This window comes from Palaemon carinicauda, chromosome 22 (genome assembly GCF_036898095.1).
Source record: "Palaemon carinicauda isolate YSFRI2023 chromosome 22, ASM3689809v2, whole genome shotgun sequence".
Lineage (NCBI taxonomy): Eukaryota > Metazoa > Arthropoda > Malacostraca > Decapoda > Palaemonidae > Palaemon > Palaemon carinicauda.
In genome coordinates, this window is record NC_090746.1 from 113891677 (window position 1) to 113916676 (window position 25000).

The 25000-nt window shown below is 33.9% G+C and overlaps 1 protein-coding gene across 2 annotated transcripts in view; it reads right to left on the reverse strand.

Annotated features, from left to right (window-relative positions):
• Nucleotides 1-25000, reverse strand: part of LOC137616699 (spondin-1-like) — a 1052831-nt gene that overhangs the window by 822914 nt on the left and 204917 nt on the right. For both annotated transcript variants that reach the window (XM_068346694.1, XM_068346693.1), the window contains exon 2: nucleotides 19002-19203. In XM_068346694.1, the coding sequence (XP_068202795.1) occupies nucleotides 19002-19194 (193 nt within the window). In that variant the 5' untranslated portion in view covers nucleotides 19195-19203. The remainder of the gene's footprint in view (nucleotides 1-19001; nucleotides 19204-25000) is intronic.

Here is a 25000-nt window from a genome sequence, read left to right on the forward strand (position 1 = left end):
AGAGAGAGAGAGAGAGAGAGAGAGAATTGTCCTCTGGGTGAATGTCTCCTACATAGTCTAGACTCCCTGTATTTCCTACTAAAACGCAAGCATAAAGAAAGAAATGATGGTGCAATGATAAATGTTAGAATAAGAGAGAGAGAGAGAGAGAGAGAGAGAGAGAGAGAGAGAGAGACTATTCACCCAGAGGACAATTCCCTTGTTCTCTTTTCTCAAGGGTCTGTTGAGTAGGTCTTTTAACGCTACGCTCTTTCATAGCTCCAGACAATGTATTAAGGAAGACATACTGTACACATACGCGGAGGCATAACATATGATACGAGACCTCTATGAAACGTCGCTGTTAGAGTGAGAGATACAGAGTAGAATCCTTAGCTCCTTCATCTCAGCATTCTGGGACCAGTTTTTGTGTTTATTTTTTCTAAAACATAAGTTTACCCACGTTCGTTACTGTTTTAGGATCTTGTTTCTTTTCATTTAATATCTTTCTGAACTATCACAGGAAGGTATGAAAACCTATTTCACAATGGTATTGAAAATAGTTTCTATAATAATTGGCCCCCTTAAAATAAATTACTATTAAGGTGGCAAGAGTGATTAATTTAAAATAAGATCAATGGAAATTATATAGCCTATATTAGTAATAGGTCTAAAAATTATATGCAGATAGATACACTGAATAGATGCATGCAAAGAATTTATGCTGAAAACTAATCTTAATTGCTGCTACTGCTAACCTAATTATCTACTTCCAGTCCCAAGAGATAGCAAGAAAAAACTTGCATTTTAAAATGAAGAGTTAAAACGCTTCAGAAAAAAAAAAATATTCCAATAATTACAATATGAAAAGAGCTTCAAATTGTGATAATCTTTCTCAACAGTTCATCCAGCTCAGCATCTGTCAACGGTTGCCAAAGGGACTTTGAAAGAAACATTAGTCGCAGAAGATCAGCTTTCAACTAAGTCAACCATAGCTTCAGGGATTTCGAAATAAACCATAGGATGCCGGAAGATCAATGCCCTGAATATGTACCGGGTCCATTATCCTAGCCTTCTCACAAAGGCACAGGCTTCCCAGCACTGAAAGGGATAACCTTAAAACATTATTCAAAACCTAATCTAGTTAAGGACCTTATTCAACAATGACATTCAAACATTTTGTGTATAAACAAAGCCTGGCAGTAACGAATCTCGGTTTAAAAAAAACGTGGATTACAATAATGCATATCATATTAGGTTACAGTTAAAAGACCCTGCTGCTGTTCCTAGTTTTTTTTGGCCCTGGATTAGAAAAGAACAATATGCTCACAATATAATAGGAATTTATTAGTTACTAGGACTTCTCTCCCCTCGAAACCTTCAACTTTTATCTCTTCCTTTAAAACAAACAGTTCAGATTTTAATTTTGTATTGTCCGAAGAATCTCCTCAAAGGGGAAATTAACTTTTTGGCAAATAAAACTTTTACTAAAACGCTACATCCTACTTCTTGTTTCACTATGACAGGTATGTTAAGCGTTTATTTCTATTGTAAGCTACTGAAGCCGGTATAAATAGATAAATTAACATTGTGTATATATATATATATATATATACATATATATATATATATATATACTTATATATATATATATATATATACACACACACACACAAACAAGGGGGGTACTGAAAAGCTCTTGGCCTTATGGCTATCGTGATAGGGTAGAGTTGTTAATTTAACAGGGAAGGTAAGACAACTATTTAGGAGAAGATAAGCAAAGAAAAAAAAAGAAAGAAAAAAAAATCTCACAGCTTGACTTCGTTGTAGGAAACTTATGGATCGAGCTCCTTTTGCAGGACAATGCACTAGCACACACAGCACATGAAACTACAGAGAACGCATGCTCTCGGTTTCGAATTACTCCCCAGACCTAACCCCCTCCGACTTATCACCTCTTCCTACAACTCAAGAAACATCTCAAAAGGAACGAAATTTCTCTCCGATTCGAAAGTGGTGCGTTTTCCTGCAAAAAGAGCTCGACCTATAGGATTCCTACAACGAAGTCAAGCTGTGTAGGAGAGAGAGAGAGAGAGAGAGAGAGAGAGAGAGAGAGAGAGAATGTCTAGTTACCACTGAGAAATCGCCACCTGTTAGGGAAAAGGGTAAACGTAGAAAAAAAATAGTTTGTCATTGTCTTCCATTTCACGATTCCCTCTTGAACAAGTCGTACGGGTCAGAAAAGGGTAAGCACGAGTGGGCTCGTTAAATTTTATTCTGGGCAGGTGAGCAAACTTCGGCGTGACATAAAAGGGATACAAGAATTGGGAATTCCACCAATAACTCTCTAACTCGACAAATGTGAGATAAAAGTTGTATCAAAGCTCTATTTATAGTTCGTAAACTTGCCGAATGTATTCAGCAACTAATCCATAAGAATTCTATTGATGTATCTTGGGTAAACATATAACTTCAATTGGGTTGCAAAATTACATTAACTTTCAAAGCATTTTAATGGAAGACCACATCACGGTTAAGGATATTGGTTGAGTGGATATATGGGATATTATTGAAACATTCCAAAATTGAATGATTCCCCCACACACACACAAAAAAAAAAAAAAAAAAAAAAACTTTGAAAAGAAGTTTAATTATTATTATCAAAAGACCGTATCATCACGAGGTAATTGAAAAACAACAGCAGTGTTCATATATACAAAACTACTACACCTAAGCTGTCAAAACTGACGTCTAAATATTTGGATCAATATGCACCACACGCCCACACACAGATTCAACCGTTCCCACCCCTCCCCCGTTCTAAATTACAACCTTCTGGTTCCGCAATTTGTGGGAGTATGTAGTTTCCGAGTGTACCTCTCGGGGTACTCTCCATGGTATGATTACTGCCTTCCACCCAGAGCGTAACAAAAAATAAATGCGTGTATATATATATATATATATATATAATTATATATATATTATATATATACACACAAATAAATATATAATATATATATATGTATATATATATGTATATATATGTATATATATATATATATATATATACACACACATAATTAGACACTTGCTATTTATTATATAGGGGAGACACCAGGAAGGATCTTAATCGTATCTAATAGTTTAATTGTTTTCCAACGATACTGACAAATGCAATCGAGAGCATAAATAATCACAGAAGATCTATCATTAAAGTAATAAAAGACAAAATTTCAAATGGACTCAACCACCCAAACGAATCCTGTATGCGAAGCATAGAAACGTATTATCTTACATTTGTATTTAATTTTACGGTCAGTTCAAAGCCAACATCTAAACATTTTTCATTTCCTACCATAATGCCGCAATGCAACACAATTTCAAATGGAAATGATTCTGGCATCATTCTAATGTACATAATGCTGTTCGTTACGGAATTATTTCATATGATAAAGAACGGTAACATTCTGTATGGTTCTCTTGACGCTGTAAATGTAATTCGAGCTATCTTCCTTATCCTTCTTATTTTGTTTATATCATTCAAATTATTTTCAGATATGAAATTCGACTCATGATATCCCCAAAATGAACCTGCCATCCTCACTTCGAGCCTCAAAAAGATAATCTAGAACCCTTATTTTTCGAACGTCCGAAATCTGATACAAATTCTTTAAGGATGAGTTCAGTGTGAACCTTTTCAAAAATAGCATTAGGGTACTGTTCAGTTAACATAAACCATGGCCTCAATCCAGCCAATTTATAAACATTAAATACGCGTGAATTACTAGCTTTCTCTGGTAATCCATTTCGTAATAACTGCATTAGGACGCAAATTGCTATTGATATAAAATGTCTTGACACAAGTTATTTTTTTCTATCTTATATATATATATATATATATATTCATATATATATATATTCATATATACATATATATATATATATGTATGTATATATATAAATATATATATATACATATATATATATGCATATATACATATATATATATAATATATATATACATATATATAATATATATGCATACACACACACACACACACACATATATATATATATATATATATAAAGTCAAAATTACTTTTGTTTCAAACTCCTAGATGGTTAAGCCGGAATCCTGACCAATGTAGATGCACTGATTACATAATTCCCTTCGGTTGTAAGTTAATCCCAAGGTAAAGATTATTCAATATTAGGATATGTGCTGTTTTATGTTTGGAAGTAGAACAAAGTTACAAGTGAATTAATACCAAAACTTTTACATACCAACATAACGTGTGTACATATCTCTTTATGCTTGGCAAACACACACACACACAAACATATGTATGTGTGTACTATTCTCTCTCTCTCTCTCTCTCTCTCTCTCTCTCTCTTGCACACAAGCACGCACACACACGCATACACATCTGCATATATATATATATATATATATATACAGGATGTATATTAAATCCAGTACAGATACTAATCGAAACCAGCAAAACCAAATTAATTTTACTACTAGAATACAAAATTAAACACTAAAAGAGACGAAACAATAGCTCCCCACTTCCAGTGACTCCAGCGCGAATTCTTTCAGACTTCCTCATCAGATAAACTTTCACCCTCGAGCCTCGATAGAGTCGAAAATCCCGGCCATTTAACCCGAGCGAAACACCCTTCCGAGCAAAAGGGGTCCGCCACCAAACTATGTTAATTGAGTCCTTCCGGAAAAAAAAAAAAAAAAAAAAAAGTTAGTCAAAACGTCACTGCATCTTATTACTGGTATCAAAGGAAAGCCAATTTTCTAAATATGCATCCGACACCTGGCCTGAGAGAAACCTTTGAGATACGCTGGCGAGACGAACTCAAAAAAAGTTTTCCGAATTTCTGCTGTTGGGAAGCAAAGTATCACTGCTCGAAGAGTTTTTAACTAAACGGGACTTAAAAATTGTTTATGGGCGTACTTCACTATCTCTTCACGCATAATTCTTAATTTTTTTTTTTTTTTGGGGGGGGGGCGCAGATAATATAATGTATTTTCCCTGATAAATAGTTAACCCCAAATCTTTTAAGATCTTATTTTTTATTACACCGGTACCGAATATATACTAGTTCTATGGGAACCAAATAATTCCAGAATTATTCTTTGCGTAATGAATAACAGATATTACATACACTAGTTTCACAAGAGCAAAATAACCGGTATTATTTCTTTGCGTAATGAATAACGGATACATTCTAGTTTCATAAGAAACGAATAATTTCGGTATTATTTCTTTATATAATGAATAACTCATCCCAAATTTCCCAACGAGATTTAATTTAATTTTACTTCATATTAGGAAACTAAAATCTAAACTTCATTTTCCTTGCCGGATAATTCAAGCATTTTTTCCTCTTACCGGATATTCCAGTCTTTCATCAGGAGTGAAGAGCGAAGTCGAGACACTTTTGGGGGCAGGAGGAAGCAAGGAACTCGAGAGAGAGTTTTTGGAATTAAAATTGACCCAAAAGTTTGGAAACTTTTTAACTGAATTAGTACGTCAAAACATTTTCTTTTGGCTCTTAATTTCATGCCATTTCTTTTGACGACCAATATGCTGAGAAATTGTTTATATTTCATCGCCCTTAGTGAGAACTAAGTTAAGAGACCTAAAATTCAAAGAAAAAGAACCTGAGAGTAAGTCTGTATTTACTGAAGAATCATTCAAGAATTTGGCCAGCAGTAAACCAATATACTGTTGCATTATTCATGTGCTACATTTCATTCAAACAGATACATACGTGCATACTTCCATGTGCAACATCTCTCTCTCTCTCTCTCTCTCTCTCTCTCTCTCTCATATATATATATATATATATATAATATACATATATATATGTATATACATAAATATATATATATATATATACATTTATGTGTATACTGTACATCTATATATACAAAAGGCACACACATGCCCATATATATATATATATATATACTTCAATGACCTTGAAGGTGACTGAAGTAAAATCTGACGCAGATAGGAATAGAATGTCCTTAAAGGGATGAATTTCACGGAAGAATGTAATCAATGTTTTAGAGGTAAATTGATCCAATATCTTCAACTGATCGAACCGAAAAGTTGGTCTTTCGGTGTTAACTAAAGTGTTCCTGGTTAATGCAAACAAGATTTATTACAATTTCCATTAAAGATTTTTTTCAACATTAAGATAAAGGACCGAGAGAGAGAGAGAGAGAGAGAGAGAGAGAGAGGGAGAGGGAGAGAGAGAGAGAGAGAGAGAGAGAGAGGTTGCATTTATAATTACGTACGGAGATAACAAAAGTTTCACTCCACTTTTGGAATATTTATGTCAACAACGCAATGCATAATTACGCTAAAGGGGGTTAGAGATGACTAAACTATGTTTAGTTTTTTTTTCCCGGTGTTCCTCCACCTCTTGCGAAAGAATTATCTCTTCTTTTCGTATTATTTTTCTATTATGTATCATATTACTAATCCATCATTATCATCATCATTATTATCATTATCATTATTATTATTATTATTATTATTATTATCACTCGCTAAGCTACAACCCTAATTGGAAAAGCAAGATGCTATAAGCCCAAGGGCTCCAACAGGGAAAAATAGCCAAGTGAGGAAAGGAAATAATGAAATAAATAAACGATATAAGAAGTAATGAACAATTAAAATAAAATGTTCACCATCTTATTTTGCGTATCTAATGCGATCTAGTTTATATCGAGAACCCATTCTTTAATCAATGAAAAGATATCATTTCTTTCACCTGAAAGAGTTTAAAAAGGTGCTTGACTTCGAGAGAGGTGAGAAGTTACAAACTTGACTATTTACCGACCGATCAAAACCAGAATAAAAACAAATTATTGAACTAAGTTATTTCTATTAACTGGCAAATATATTCCACTCAAGACGTTTACGGTGAAAAAAAACAGAAAATCTATAATATTCATAACCGTTCATATATATAATCAATATAAGTACGTCAGTGAAAGCAGATGTTCAAGAGGGTTACTTCGTCCCTCTATGCATCTGTCGGAGCGTCATCAGCTTCAAAATGTGAAGAAAATTCCTTCACTCATTTATCAAAGTCGACATTTGCAAAAGGTCTAATTCCCATAGCTCGTGAAGTTTACTTTAAAGAGAGAGGCAGCGTCGTGTCTACGATACCTGGCCAGAAATTGCGACAAACTTGAACCGTTTCATATTCCGACTTTCATCTCCGCCACTAAATCACCTGCGAAGTCCGTGTTTCCTTGCCGTCAATATTGGCTCTAGGTATCCACTTGTCATGGAGTTCTCCTCTATTCAATTACACAGCGCAGTTTATAAAGTTGCTACGCGAGTCCCTCCAGGATTCAACACTGCAACACAGACGGCGTTTCCATAATTCACGAGACCCGATCACTAATACCATATACCTTCGGGAACCAGTTTGTGAATTCAATGACATTTTCATGACCTCCTAAACCAAGGCAAGCTACAGAATCACTTGCTGTAAATCCATTGTGAGAGAGAGAGAGAGAGAGAGAGAGAGAGAGAGAGAGAGAGAGAGAGAAAAATGTTTTAAATCACTTGATAAAGCTACAGGTCACTAGAGGAGCAAAAACACAACCACTATGTCATCGTCCGTAATTGATTTCATCATTTCATGGTATTTTTTCCTTTTTAATTCGATCTTCTTTCCTCAATTTCTTTTATGCTGGTCTCCAATAATTAAATACACTGTCTCTTCCCTACCAAATTTTAGTTTCATTTACTTTCAATTATTTTTTAAGACAACGCAGCGTTTTATTATTTTCAGTGTGCTTACTTTTCCGGATAATTAATTCCTAAAACAGTCTTAAAATTTACCAAATTCACCTTTCGTTACTCATAGTCTTCTTGAAATTGCCCGGTTTACACGTCAACTTCCAATTAATTTAGTCAAACTTTCTACAATAACAAAAGTGATCTGTCTTGAAACACTCGGGCACATTATTTTATCTAATTTCTCTTGCTCTTGTTTTGTTACAGTTTTTAATAGGAATTATTAATTTTAATGTTGCTACTGTTCTTAAAATATTTTTTTCCTTGTTTCCTTTCCTCACTGGGCTATTTTCTATGTTGGGGCCCTTGGGATTATTGCATCTTGCTTTTCCAACTACGGTTGTAGCTCAGCAAGTAATAATAATAATAATAATAATAATAATAATAATAATAATAATAATAAAATTTTAAATCCGCAAATGAAAATTAAAGCCTTCAGTTTAGATATCATAATCTCTTACTGCAGTTTATAATATATGTCGGCTTCAGCCATCTGTGTTTTGGATACTACTCTTCAATAATGGAGGCGAATCATCTTTGATCTTCCATTCAACAAGGATATAACCAAAGGCCAACCTGCTCGATCAAACGAGCCCTCTCTCATCTCGTCCCCAAATGAGCTTTCTCCCCAAGCCAAAGTAGCTTCTTCGACTATCCTTCCGCCCCAGTCTTTTACCCATTAGGCTACGAGGCTCTCTCTCTCTCTCTCTCTCTCTCTCTCTCTCTCTCCTCTCTCTCTCTCTCTCTCTCTCTCTCTCCAGGCAGGTCGCATTGAAGCATCCGTTACACCACCACTTCCTTTTATCAACATCAAATGCAGTCGTTTCTAGTCTACAGCAGGACAAAGTCTCAAACATGTACTTATTCATGTCTTCGGGTTGGTCAGTTTTCATTACCACGCTGGCCAGTGCGGATTAGTCATAGTGCGAAAATAGTCTGATCGCTAACCGCAAACCAATCTAGTAAGGGCGACCCTGACAACTACAGATTTGCTGATAAATGTATCCCCACTTTAAAAAATAAAAAAAAAGGGGGGGGGGGGGGCCTTTCAATCAAGCCTCTGTAAATCAAAGCGTCTCGGATCCAAAAGTCGAAAGATTGTTTCTTCTCTTCTGAGGATACTGGGAATCACCCTTCAGTTCGGTTTCCCTCTTTTCTCCGGGTTGTTGTCACCTTTGCTGAAATGTTCTCCCTCTCCTCAATTCATTTCTTTTTCTTGGCGAACATTCTCTCTCTCTCTCTCTCTCTCTCTCTCTCTCTCTCTCTCTCTCTCTCTCTCTCTCTCTCTCTCTCTCTCTCTCTCTCTCTCTCTCTCTCTCTATAAACGGTTAAAGGGTTTGCGTACTGCTATGATCAGCAAAGCTGTACTAGTCAACGCCACCCATACTAGGATGGTTTGCTGTGAGCTATAACACGAAATTTTCCCATCATCACCAATACGCAATGGCCAGCGTGGTGATGAAAAGTGACTAAACACCAGACATGATAAAGACATGTCTGAGGCCTTTGTCCTACAGTGGAATAGAAACGGCTGCAATTGTTGTTGTTTGTTGTTTGAATAAATATATATATATTATATATATATATATATATATATATATATATATATATATATATATATATATATATATATATATACACATACATAATTTCATAAATCCAAAGCTAAAAACAAACTGCATTTAAATACGTTATTATGATGTCATATCTATGCCTTTCATTCACCTCTTCCTTTGTCGGAAATCTTCCCAGCTATCTCCCCAAGTTAAATCCAGAGTTTTGATCGTTAACCTTCCCCTCATCCCTTATCAATCTGACGCAGACGTCAGTGAGACCATGAAGCAGCGTCACCCGCCAGGAGGAGCACTGACTGACCTAGAGATGAGCTCACATGTGCTTTATTCATCTCTTAATGCATAATTCCCTCTGGAAACTCATCCTCTAATCTGAACGCAGATCCACGATACCTGGAAGGCAGGTGTAGCCAGCCATCCTCGATATTGATTACCCTGGCGGCATTGCAAGCAAGTGTTAATTCTCGTATGTTATTCAGTCTTCTCCAGAGAAAGTCTTTCTATTCTTATAAATTTTATGCTATTCAATCAATACTGCAAATACGACATGGTAAGAGCATGGCATGTAAAAGCTTGTTAATTAACTGTTCTTGATAACGAATATTGGGCGATCCTTAAGACCTTTGCGCCTTCCTTAAACTTTATCCTTTCCAGATCTTGACCTCCAGAGAAGGTTCTCTGTAGACCAGTAAGTAAAAGTAAAGATGGCGAGAGATAAAACGGAATGCAATACAAGTAGTAAAATTCCCCATTATAAGAAACCACCATTGCTAGTTTCTAAATATAAATCCCATCCTTAGTTTCAGAGCGCTTCACGAGATCCAATGAAACAGGGGAAATTGCCTAACATTAAGATGATATAAAAACTGATTCACATTGAGCACTTATAGATAAAAAAAAAATTAAATCAGGTCTTGGTCTCGGTCTCAGGTCTCAGGTCTCGGTCTCAGGTCTTAGATCTCGGTCTCGGTCTTGGTCTCAGGTCTCAGTCTTGGTCTTGGTCTCGGTCTCGGGTCTCGGTCTCGGTCTCAGGTCTCGGTCTTGGTCTCGGTCTCAGGTCTCTTCGGTCTCAAGTTTCAGGTCTCGGTCTCAGTTTCAGGTCTCGGTCTCGGTCTCGGTCTCAGGTCTTGGTCTCAGGTCCCAGGTCCCAGGTCCCAGGTCTTGGTCTCAGGTCCCAGGTCCCAGGTCCCAGGTCTCGGTCTCGGTCTCGGTCCCAGGTCTCGGTCTCGGGTCTCGGTCTCAGGTCTCAGGTCTCAGGTCTCAGTCTCGGTAGAAAAAAATTTTTGAATTTCATATTCATTGTCAATTCACACAACTACGATTTCAAATTAAAATACTCAGGGCGAGTGATAGTCGCTTCATCCTCCTCTCCATGTTTGTCGTTATCATTACATTTCGGAGAGTCAAAAGATATACATTAATTATTACATTAAGTTTTCATTTCCTTTAATGGACAGTGACACTAACTGCTTTCTATTTTACAAGCATAAAGACATATTTCCATATTATAAAATTGCAAAAATATTTAGGGTTACCTACACAGATTTATAAATCTGTTCATATACACATAAATATAAAACACACATATGGAAATATACATGCATACAAACACACAGGTAGATAATGCAACTAATATTCTGCATACATACATACATACGTATTATATATATATATATATATTATATATATATATATATATATATGTATAATATATACACTAAAACTATGATTATATATGCATGCATACACACATATACATACACACACAAACATTATATTTATATATATATATATATATATATATATATATATATATATATATACACACACAAACATTATATATATATATATATATATATACACACATACAAACACATGTATATGTACATAAATATATTTATGTGTATGTGAGTACTTGTGTACGCATATGAGTTTTATTCTAAAATTATTGCTAAGGCCGTGATCAATGTTCAAGTTTCACCTAGCGGCCCAATTCGAAAAGCAAATCAATTTTTAATCAACTATACCAAGCGATGTCACTACAATTAGTCTTTTCCAATTTCCCCCAAGCGTTTGTTTCTGATTTTAAAATCTCTCTCTCTCTCTCTCTCTCTCTCTCTCTCTCTCTCTCTCTCTCTCTCTCTCTCTCTCAAGGCGATTAATAATTGAGATACTATCGATCGCTGAAGGACTTGTATTCATTTACAGGTAAATGGACTGGCCGCAAGTAATTCAGGATCTTGCCTTGGTTTAGGTCATAAAAAGGACATTGAATTTGCAAAGGTACAGTATATGGTGTTAGTGACCTGGTGCCCTTGTGAAATATGGAAAAGCTGTCATTGTTGCAGCGTTGTATCCTCCAGGAATCGCGTAGCAGCTTCCTGAACTGCCGCTGTGTAATTGAACAGAGGAGAACTGCAGGACAAGAGAATACTGAGCCAATATTGACAAGGAAACAAGAATTTTCAGGTGATTTATTGGCGAAGGTGAAAGTCGGAATATGAAACGGCTCAAGTTCTGTCACAATTTCGGGCCAAGTATTGAAGACAGATGTTGCTCCAACTCTGTTTCATATATCAAAACCATAAGGGACGTGAATTAGACAATTTGCAAAGGTACACTCTGGTAAATGATTAAAGAAATTCGCAACGCACGCGGAGGAAGGAGAGTCGATGGCCTGATTTCCCAACAGACGTGTGACTGAGCGGAACACAATATCACTTGATACAGATCCACAGAATGTGGTGAGACAATCTCGCTTTTTACTTGCAGGTATGTATTGTGTTTGTCGAAGTTGAAGATTAAAGAGGGATATTTTGAAAATACAAATTAAATTTCAAAAAAGTAAACAGACGTTCTATTAGCAATTTTTTTTTTTTTTTGCTTTAAAGAAATCAAGAATAAAGAAATCCTTCACTAGCAATCACGGATCAGTTTATTTCGCTTCCATAAGTTTTCTTTGAAGTCGTGTCTTGTGAACGAATGAAAAAATAAATACAGCTAAACTATTATCTTCAAAGCCAAAGAAATATTTTAGTGAAATTGGGCGTATAAATCAATGTTATGTTTTTAGTTTTTATTCGTAACCTCAAGGTCACTGCAGTAAACTTCCATCACTCTAATTTGATCATTTTCGAATGGAATTATAAATAGTCATCTCAATCACTCGATAATAAATGAAATTCCAAGAAAATAAATATTATAAATAGTAATTTCAAGCTCTCAATAATAAATGAAATTCCAAGAAAAAAAATTTGAATAGTCATTCCAAGCACTTGAAAATAAATGAAATTCCAAGAAAAAAAAATATAAATATTCATTTCAAGCACTTAATAATATGTGATATTCCAAGAAAAAAATGTAAGTAGTCCTTTCAAGCACTCAATAATAAATGAAATTCTAAGAAAAAAAATATAAATAGTCATTTCAAGCACTTAATAATATATGAAATTCCAAGAAAAAAAATTTTAATAGTCCTTTCAAGCACTCGATAATAAATGAAATTCCAAGATAAAAAAACTTAACTAAAAGAGAATTTTCCCCTATGGACTAAAATATGCAAATTACTGAGTAAGGTACCTAATAAAGAAAAGAAAACTCTACAGAGATAGCTAATGTTATTTATCAAAGTACTTCCATCGTAATGGACCCGTGCAGCAGGCCATAGCTCAGGGTAACCCATTTTCCACAAAACTCAAGGAGGATAATATAAACGTACAGGGAATTACCATATAAAGAAGCAACTCTGCGGGGAACTCTAATTCTAAACATACATAATGGTATTTACACGCATATACATACATACATACATACATACATACATACACGCACACACACATATATATACAGTATTTATATATATATATATATATATATATATGTATGCAAGTATGTGTGTAAATATATAGATAGCCTACTTGCATACATACTGTGTGTATGTGTATATATACATACATACACATATATATAATATATATGTATATAAATATATATTATACACACATATGTATGTATATATTTGTATATTTTTACATTTCTATAAATCTGTATACCAACCTTTACTTAAGTATATTTATCTTCACTTAATATATGCATTTCATCTGCATAATCGATTTTATCCGCGAGTATTAACACTCTTCTTATATCAGCTTAAGTGCCATGGGTATAAGAGTCCTTCTGAATTATTATAATGGCCTTAATCAAGTTTTAGCCCATTAAAAATATCATAAAGCTAAAACATTAACTTCTAAGAATCTAAAGTACGGAGAACAAGTTATCTCGTTACTTATTTGTTTGCAAACTTCATAGAGATATTGAATTTCAATCCCAGTCTCAAGACACCATTGTTTACCATTGCTTATTTCCCAATACGTTAATCCCAGTAGCATTGCTCTCATAAATATTTCATTAAAACATACTATCAGGCGATGCAATTTGTTTTCTAGTGAATTACTACGATTAAAAATTGTCAAACGATTACATATGATCGTAAAAACTTATTTGCTTCTTTGCTGATTATTCAGGACAATTTCCACATTATTTTCTAGTATTGTCAATATTGTTTATTAAGGATTATATTTTCCCCTAAAAGGAAATATATTCTATTATCTCACTGCCATAGTCATCTCAAATAATAAAAGGAGAAAAGCAAATGTATTTCTGCAGTTATCCTGAAAACTATCTGCAGGACGATTTTTGGACGCCACTGAGACATTGTCTATTCATTTTATATATATATATATATATATATACATATATATATATATACACACACACACACACACATATATATATATATATATATATATGCATATATGTATATTTACACATTTACATATTCTATAAACTGCATTTGGATAGTTTTGTTTGTATGATAAATGAAAAGAATGGCTACACGGGGTATATTTGTCACAAAAAAATACAAATTTTACATATATATATATATATATATATACACACACACATACAGTGTATATATATATATATATATATATTACAATAAAAACGGTCTTCACAAATAGAGAAGAGCACAAGGGTTCGAAATTTTCATTCCTAATTTGGTTTAAATATGAACCTTTCGTTAAGTTTATTTACTACATTACCCATAATACATATAAATGTTAACAAAAGTACATAGTTGGAAGTACTGCATATAGAAATTTATGTCTAATGAATAAAACAATAGCATCGTCTAACGAAAAAATCTGCTCAAAGAGCACTAGAAAACACAAAACAATACAGCGGAAATTACATAAAAGAAATGAAATATCACAGTAAAATTGAGAGTATTGTGTAAACTTCGCGTCAAAATAGCAATTATTACAGCAACTCTATCTACAAAGAATGTAAAAAGGGAGGCTTTACAAACAGACGGCCTGAAGCGTAGTAATCTCTAGAAACCGGTGTCATCAGAACTGCTTAAAAAGTACACATTTGATTGTCTACACTTTTTTTCTGAGACTTAAAAGCATGACGGTCTTATATATAGAGGAATAAAATGAAACGAAAAAATAATGAAAGAAAAAAAAATTAAACTTCCGGAAATTGCATCATAAACTGTAAAAAATGTCTAGAAAGTGACACCTTCAGGAGTACACATAAAGGACATACAACAGATTTACGCGAGCATATGAAATATTTGAAAACAAACTTTCATGAACTGGCGTCGTAGACTGCAATAAATTTCCAGACGCTGACGTCATCAAATGCAGGCCAAAAAATTTACAAAAAACAATTCAAAATGGCAATAAAAAGGATAAAGAATGAAATCAATACAAACAACACAAACATTAAAAAAACAAAAGAAAAGATTTCAATAAATTATGTAAAAAAAAAAATGCAAAAATAATACAAAAACATGTTTTTAGGTGTAAAAAAATATGAACATCAGAGTACTTCGAGACCCTTTCCATATGGCAGAAAAAAATAAAGTGAACCAAAATTAGACTTCAATTCCACAGCAAAAATCTCCAGAGAGTGACAATGACAACATGCCTGGTTTCCTGTTCAATAAACTTTATAAAAATCTAAACAAATAATAAAATCGAATTCAAAAAATAAGAAAGAATAAAATGAACTTCAATTTGTATCGTCCTCCTGCATCAACGATTGAAAGGTGACGCTATTAGGTGTACGGTATTTCTATTTTTTTTTTTTTTTTATTCAGTTAAACTTTGAAGCCATAAACCACTGCAAAATCTACCTTATCTAAGAACAAAGCAGAGCTATGTGATGAAAACAAGTATATTTATGAATAACATACATTCATCATTAGAGGAAAAAACAAAGATGTAACGAACTGTCTATACTTCCATGATCCTTGCTATTCCCGGGTTTCCATTATCACCATGCTGTTTGTGTATTCTGTCTTATACAGACGTTAGAGCATAAGGCTTTACTTTGGAGCACGTTATATGTTTTGTTCTGTGTTGTAATAATTTGTATTTAAACAATAAAACCATGAACATGAACCGACGGAGTATTCTTGCTACCACAAGGATATTTTGTTCTGTGTTGTAATAATTTGTACTTAAACAATAAAACCATGAACATGAACGGACGGAGTATCCTTGCTACCACAAGGATGTTTTGTTCTGTGTTGTAATAATTTGTACTTAAACAATAAAACCATGAACATGAACCGACGGAGTATTCTTAATACCACAAGGATATTTTGTTCTGTGTTGTAATAATTTGTACTTAAACAATAAAACCATGAACATGAACCGACGGAGTATTCTTGCTACCACAAGGATGTTTTGTTCTGTGTTGTAATAATTTGTACTTAAACAATAAAACCATGAACATGAACAGACGGAGTATTCTTGCTACCACAAGGATGTTTTGTTCTGTGTTGTAATAATTTGTACTTAAACAATAAAACCATGAACATGAACCGACGGAGTATTCTTGCTACCACAAGGATGTTTTGTTCTGTGTTGTAATAATTTGTACTTAAACAATAAAACCATGAACATGAACCGACGGAGTATTCTTGCTACCACAAGGATGTTTTGTTCTGTGTTGTAATAATTTGTACTTAAACAATAAAACCATGAACATGAACCGACGGAGTATTCTTGCTACCACAAGGATGTTTTGTTCTGTGTTGTAATAATTTGTACTTAAACAATAAAACCATGAACATGAACCGACGGAGTATTCTTGCTACCACAAGGATGTTTTGTTCTGTGTTGTAATAATTTGTACTTAAACAATAAAACCATGAACATGAACCGACGGAGTATCCTTGCTACCACAAGGATGTTTTGTTCTGTGTTGTAATAATTTGTACTTAAACAATAAAACCATGAACATGAACCGACGGAGTATCCTTGCTACCACAAGGATGTTTTGTTCTGTGTTGTAATAATTTGTACTTAAACAATAAAACCATGAACATGAACCGACGGAGTATCCTTGCTACCACAAGGATGTTTTGTTCTGTGTTGTAATAATTTGTACTTAAACAATAAAACCATGAACATGAACCGACGGAGTATCCTTGCTACCACAAGGATGTTTTGTTCTGTGTTGTAATAATTTGTACTTAAACAATAAAACCATGAACATGAACGGACGGAGTATCCTTGCTACCACAAGGATGTTTTGTTCTGTGTTGTAATAATTTGTACTTAAACAATAAAACCATGAACATGAACGGACGGAGTATCCTTGCTACCACAAGGATGTTTTGTTCTGTGTTGTAATAATTTGTACTTAAACAATAAAACCATGAACATGAACGGACGGAGTATCCTTGCTACCACAAGGATGTTTTGTTCTGTGTTGTAATAATTTGTACTTAAACAATAAAACCATGAACATGAACGGACGGAGTATCCTTGCTACCACAAGGATGTTTTGTTCTGTGTTGTAATAATTTGTACTTAAACAATAAAACCATGAACATGAACCGACGGAGTATCCTTGCTACCACAAGGATATTTTGTTCTGTGTTGTAATAATTTGTACTTAAACAATAAAACCATGAACATGAACGGACGGAGTATCCTTGCTACCACAAGGATGTTTTGTTCTGTGTTGTAATAATTTGTACTTAAACAATAAAACCATGAACATGAACGGACGGAGTATCCTTGCTACCACAAGGATGTTTGGTTCTGTGTTGTAATAATTTGTACTTAAACAATAAAACCATGAACATGAACCGACGGAGTATCCTTGCTACCACAAGGATGTTTGGTTCTGTGTTGTAATAATTTGTACTTAAACAATAAAACCATGAACATGAACCGACGGAGTATCCTTGCTACCACAAGGATGTTTGGTTCTGTGTTGTAATAATTTGTACTTAAACAATAAAACCATGAACATGAACCGACGGAGTATCCTTGCTACCACAAGGATGTTTGGTTCTGTGTTGTAATAATTTGTACTTAAACAATAAAACCATGAACATGAACGGACGGAGTATCCTTGCTACCACAAGGATGTTTGGTTCTGTGTTGTAATAATTTGTACTTAAACAATAAAACCATGAACATGAACGGACGGAGTATCCTTGCTACCACAAGGATGTTTGGTTCTGTGTTGTAATAATTTGTACTTAAACAATAAAACCATGAACATGAACGGACGGAGTATCCTTGCTACCACAAGGATGTTTGGTTCTGTGTTGTAATAATTTGTACTTAAACAATAAAACCATGAACATGAACGGACGGAGTATCCTTGCTACCACAAGGATGTTTGGTTCTGTGTTGTAATAATTTGTACTTAAACAATAAAACCATGAACATGAACGGACGGAGTATCCTTGCTACCACAAGGATGTTTGGTTCTGTGTTGTAATAATTTGTACTTAAACAATAAAACCATGAACATGAACGGACGGAGTATCCTTGCTACCACAAGGATGTTTGGTTCTGTGTTGTAATAATTTGTACTTAAACAATAAAACCATGAACATGAACCGACGGAGTATCCTTGCTACCACAAGGATATTTTGTTCTGTGTTGTAATAATTTGTACTTAAACAATAAAACCATGAACATGAACCGACGGAGTATCCTTGCTACCACAAGGATATTTTGTTCTGTGTTGTAATAATTTGTACTTAAACAATAAAACCATGAACATGAACCGACGGAGTATCCTTGCTACCACAAGGATATTTTGTTCTGTGTTGTAATAATTTGTACTTAAACAATAAAACCATGAACATGAACCGACGGAGTATCCTTGCTACCACAAGGATATTTTGTTCTGTGTTGTAATAATTTGTACTTAAACAATAAAACCATGAACATGAACCGACGGAGTATTCTTAATACCACAAGGATATTTTGTTCTGTGTTGTAATAATTTGTACTTAAACAATAAAACCATGAACATGAACCGACGGAGTATCCTTGCTACCACAAGGATGTTTTGTTCTGTGTTGTAATAATTTGTACTTAAACAATAAAACCATGAACATGAACCGACGGAGTATTCTTAATACCACAAGGATATTTTGTTCTGTGTTGTAATAATTTGTACTTAAACAATAAAACCATGAACATGAACGGACGGAGTATCCTTGCTACCACAAGGAGGATTATAGAAACACCAGACACAAGCAAAGGAAAGATAAAGTTCCGCTTACCTGTGTAAACCTCTCCTGGGACATACTTCTCCGGGTTGCCGCTGATCTTGATCTTGTATCCATTATCCCCGGGGATCCTCGGGGTTTCGATTCCATGTGGGTTTCGGTTACAATTGCCCACTTGATCCCAGGCAAATCCCACACACCCACACCATATGGCCCAGACTGCCCACACCACCCACCCACTCCTCATCACCCACACCTGTTGAGGGAGATAAAACGAAAACTTTAATATACATATCACATTATTTGCAAGTCATAAAAAATGATTTAAACAACCACATAAGGATTATACAACAATTCAAGAAATATTATTCTCTGAAATAATGGTATTGTAGAATAGATTATTAGAATATCATCATCATCATCATCATCACCATCTCCTCCTACGCCTATTAACGCAATGGGCCCCAGTTATATTTCACGAGTCATCTCTATCTTGAGCTTTTAAATCAGTACTTGTCCAATCATCATCTACAAGATTATAGACAGATGATATTTAGTTCAAGAAAGACAGCAATATTTCTTTCAAATCCACTCTACCATTGCTTGACTTTCATATTCATATATACAGATTCTAGTTATCACGTACATTTTTGTTTGCTTGTTCATCTATTTCTATCTCTACGTAATGTAAGGTTTGAACAAATCTGCAGATAGCATAAAAAAGTTCTCAATTTGGTAATAGTCCTTTTTTATTCGACGGCAGATTATTGGGAATATGTAACAGGAAGGATATGTGTAATAAATTCTATGAAGAGGGGTCCATTATGTTTTCCAGCTTTCATAAAACTTAATTGTTATCTTTAAGAATTAACTGCCAATAAAGTTTCCCATTATTCAATCGAATGAGAGAGAGAGAGAGAGAGAGAGAGAGAGAGAGAGAGAGAGAGAGAGAGAGAGAGAGAGAGAGAGAGAGAGAGAGAGAGAGTAAAATTGTGGCCAGGAAATTGTTCACAAACAAACAAACAGGGGTGAAAACATAACCTCCTCCCAACTTGGCGGAGGTAAATATCATGAAAACCTAACGTATAAGCATGGGCCAAACAAATGAAACAGTTTTTGTTTACATAGTAACTTCACAGCATAACTGCTGTTTGAGGCAGTAGTACAAACAATCCTTTGATAAAAGATAAATGGGTTGGACTGTGGTCCCACCCATACGCCATACCCCCCCCCCCAAAAAAAAAAAAAGATACGCATGGGGCAAAATGGCAGACGGCGTACAAACTTTTAGAAATAACTTGCCTTGTACAAAAGGAGTCTAGGAAACTTTATATAAAACTTTATTGAGAAACGAAATTTTTGAGTTCTCGACTTTACATCAAGGGCATGAATTTTGAAATACTTCTTTATCACTGATAATATTGATCAAAAGAATGAATACACATTTTAAAAGGATTAAATATAACATATATACATGAGCCATAGCATGCCATACTAGTAAAAAAATCTTAATAAAAATTACAACCTAAGTTTTATATTAATTTATTGACGAAAGATTAAAATACAAAAAAGTCAAAATACCGCCAAGCCTCCAAAAAATAGTTTTGAAGAATTTCCATTACAGAAACTTCAAGGGAACATCCGAAACAAAAAGCCTTCTTCCAGAGCATTACGAAATTAGAGCCAAGGCACTTATAACTAAAATCCAAATGAAGTGAAACTCGAACCTCGCATCGAGGATGAAAGAGAACGCGATATGCGGTTCCCCCGGGGAGGAGACGGGAAAAGTTATGAAAGCTAACCCTTCTTAAAAATGTAAAAAGGAATCGAAAGTTCAAGTCAAACGAAGAGAAACGTCGGAACAGAAATTATATTGAAAAGTTAAAACCTTCTAGCCTCGGCCTTCAGGAGGGAATTGGATAAAATAAAAAGAACAGGAGTAAGTCCCTAACCCCCCACCAGGAGTCACATTCGGTATTCTTATCGTCCGCCCTTAAAGGCTCCAAGGTCCCTTGGTATTCTTATCTCGTCTTTCGCGCTACCTTCCTTGTTATCGGGATGCTCTCATGCGAGCTATGAACTACCTCCCTTTTTTGGCTCACTCACCTAAATTCTCAGTTCCCTAAACCCACCGCCTTATTTTAACTCCTGGCTCGGATAAATTTCTAATCATTTCTCCCCTCGGAAAACTAAATCCCCATCCGACCCCAGTCCGAGGGAAAGGGGAGGAGATTAGGAATTACATTTCATCTCGGGTCTTTTTTAAAAAAGAACCTGAAAAAATAAAAATTTATTGAAAATGCAATTACTTGGTCTATATTCTTATTAAATGCTTCCAAGTGTCGTAAAATCCTAATAGAATTTGAGATGCAAAATCAAAAGGTGTGATCCGAGTGTGTGTGCAATATGTCTTCATAGATGTCCTCTGCATACTAATCATATAGTGTAAATCTGATTATAGAAACGAATAGAAATTTAGTGCTTTCATCGATATTCTCAGTATGCTAATCATACATATGTACCTATTCATAAAAGGAAGAGAAACGTGTAAATGAAAGAAAGATAACAGGAATAAACGGAATTCTACAAAAATGAATACGAACAAGTCAATTTTAAAACAAAAGTTATTCACTACAAGTGCTAAAATTTCAGCATGGAAAAAACATTACCATTCCAATAGTAAAGTAAGGTGATGAGAGATTTTAAAGGAATGATGAGTAATATATCCATATTAATATTTTCATGCTAACAGATTTTTTTAAATAAAATCTCATAGGAAAAAAAATCTTTTGGAAATATTTACGTTCGATCTACTAAAAAAAAATAAGAATTATTAAAAAAACTAACCATAAGAAAATCAAAAATATTCTATGCTTTCAACTTTTGCCATGCATCGTATTAAAAGAATGAAAGGGAAAGTTTACTCAGTTACAAATAACGAGTACCTAGAAGTGTATGTGTATTATAGTTTTTAAGATGCCATACCCATTTTGAAAAAGCTAAATATTAGTATGTTGTTTAAATATCCATTTTACTATAAAAAAAAATATGTTGATTAAGAATATTTTTGGAAATTATAATGATAAAATATATAGTATTCCTTTTTCAGACTGTAACTTGTTTATTGTCGGCCAAATATCCAAAGGTGTTTCAGTCAGAATAAAACAACAAAAGGTGGCCGTCTCTAAGGATTCTCTTAATAATGCCTTGGCCTACCACTGGTTAGGATCTAGTCATAGAATTGGATGATCAGAGCCGAGAAAAATAATCCATGTAAATTACTATACCCAAAGGAATAGTGCTGAATCCTTTTTAATCTCCTGTAGCAAAGGTCAAAATTCAAATCTAAGCCCTGGTCTATTTTCCGTTAATCCGGTATTATTCTTTTAACTAAAATCTGACTTTTCTGGAATTATCAAGAAAATGACAGCTGCGGTATCCTCCTATTGTTGAGTCTGTTGATGACCCTAATGGATGAAAGTACTAACTTCAATCATCAAGTCTTTTCATTTTTCCTCCCGTGGCTATAAGACATGCGCGCGCGCGCACACACACACACATAAACACAAATATATACAGATATATATAATATATATATATATATATATATATATATATATATGTATGTATATATATATATACATTATATATATATATATATATATATATATATATATATATATATACTGCAGTCGATATTTTTCAGAATAAATATATTGAACACTATATACTGACAAAGTTTTGAATGCAGGTCTCTCTCTCTCTGCAGACATAGTAGTCAACTGGCCAGCTATAGTAACCAAAGGCAAAATAGAATAAAACATTGTACATAGATCGTTCATTCTTCGAAACCGATCGAACGATGGAGCTCTTGCTAGTGATATGCTCTTGCTAATGATATAAGGAGTGCATGCTAATGTATAAAGATTACTAAACCAGTAATCTGTATACCGGCAAAAAATTAATGGGTTTTAAAGATCGAGGAGTAATTGCATTAATTATTCAGGAAACCTTAAAATAATTAATCAAATTCCTGAGTCTCCAAGCATTTACCAAAGTGATGATTATGAAGTAGTAATAAAAATATGAAAAAAAAACTTTTACGAGAGAGAGAGAGAGAGAGAGAGAGAGAGAGAGAGAGAGAGAGAGAGAGAGAGAGAGAGAGAGAGAGAGAGAGAGAGCAATCTAAGTTGAAAAAAAATAAAAAAATAAAATAGCGTTCGCGTATTGGAACTCGCGAGGCAGAGATCGGATTGATTGGACTCGTGTCTCTACGACCGAAAGATTGGTAGGAAAATGCCACAAGTCACTGTGTAATCAATATCCAACACTGCGAAATATCCATTGCATTCTAGATTCCTACGTAAATATTTATGTATGTTATAACAAGATATATAAAAAAAGAATGCGCAAGAACATTTCACTTGAATAAAACATTATTCAGTATACTATATATGTAATAACAAATGCACGATAGCGTCTGTTTCCTATCGTCATACTGTTATTAAATTTTCTGTTGAATAATCTTTTTACGATTTGAACCAGATTAATGTTTTTATATATTGCGAAGCTACTATACTGTACAACAACATATGTTCTAGCATTTTCACGATTTTTCTTATATTCATATTTTGATGTTATCATGTCATGTACTGTGTATCAGTATATTCATTATAAGATGCTAGAAGTGTTTTAATAAGACGTAAAACTATTTATTAATTACTTTAGAAAGGATATATCAACAAATCAAAATAAATAAATCAACAAAGCAAGCAATTTGCTTCGCACTAATAAAACTAAACACAAAGGTTCAGACGCCGTTATTAATATTTTCCAATTTTTATTCTCGTTTCCTTACCAATTCAACAATATTCTTTACCATTTCATCGTAAATCTTGGAAAAAAACAAGTAATTTCAGTTAACCAATCATTGGTTTAGCCAATTTCCTTTTGTTGAGTGTTGCCGTAATTAATATTTTCCAATTTTTATTCTCTTGTGTCCTTACCAATTCAACAATATTCTTTACCATTTCATCGTAAATCTCGGAAAAAAAAACAATTAATTTTAATTAACCAATCATTGGTTTAGCCAATTTCCTTTTCTTGAGTGTTGCTCTCAAAGGTAATTCCATTTAATATCAAGAGATTTGCAACACAACCAATTTGTTTGATTCCTGACAGCTTCAAATAATAGCGGTTAATCATAGTCTTGTTTCTTATAAGTACTTGAGGGTTATTCATTAGCTCTTTTCAAAAACCTTTCAGTGGTGTTCATTACTTCCCTCAAGAGATTTAATAAATATACACGGTATTGCTCAGTTGAATAATTTGGCAACTGTTGCGAATTAATCAGGACCGTATATGGTAACACAGGTTCCTGTCCATACACTAAAAAGAAAGGCGTGTCCCTGAGCAAAGCATTATATGCAATGTTCAAAGCTACCTAAGCTGTAGGAAGCACGGGGTGCCAATGAAGTGGGTCATCAGCCAATTAATAACGTAAAATTCGCACTACTTCCCTATTATGCGATTCCACCAAGCCATTAGCTGAAGGCCTATATGCGGTCACTGAAAAGTGTTCAATTTTCATCAAGTCCGTGACCGATTTCACCACCTTATTTATAAACTCAAGACCATTATCACTTACCAAAATTTTCGGGCAACCAAACCTAGTAATGAAAGAGCACAGCGCCAAGGCTAATGAATTTGCTGATTTCTCCAATATTGCATAAGTATGAGTGTACCGAGTAAATGCATCCACAAATACACATATATACTTATGTTCTGTTAAACGAGTATGTATATATATATATATATATATATATATATATATATATATATATATATATGTATATATACATATATATATATATATATATGTATATATATACATATATATATATATATATATATATATATATGTATATGTATATGTATATATACATATATATATATACATATATATATATATATATATATATATATATATATATATATATATATATATATATATAGATTCCGGTTACGCTGAACTTTCCCCGTCCCTCAAGGGG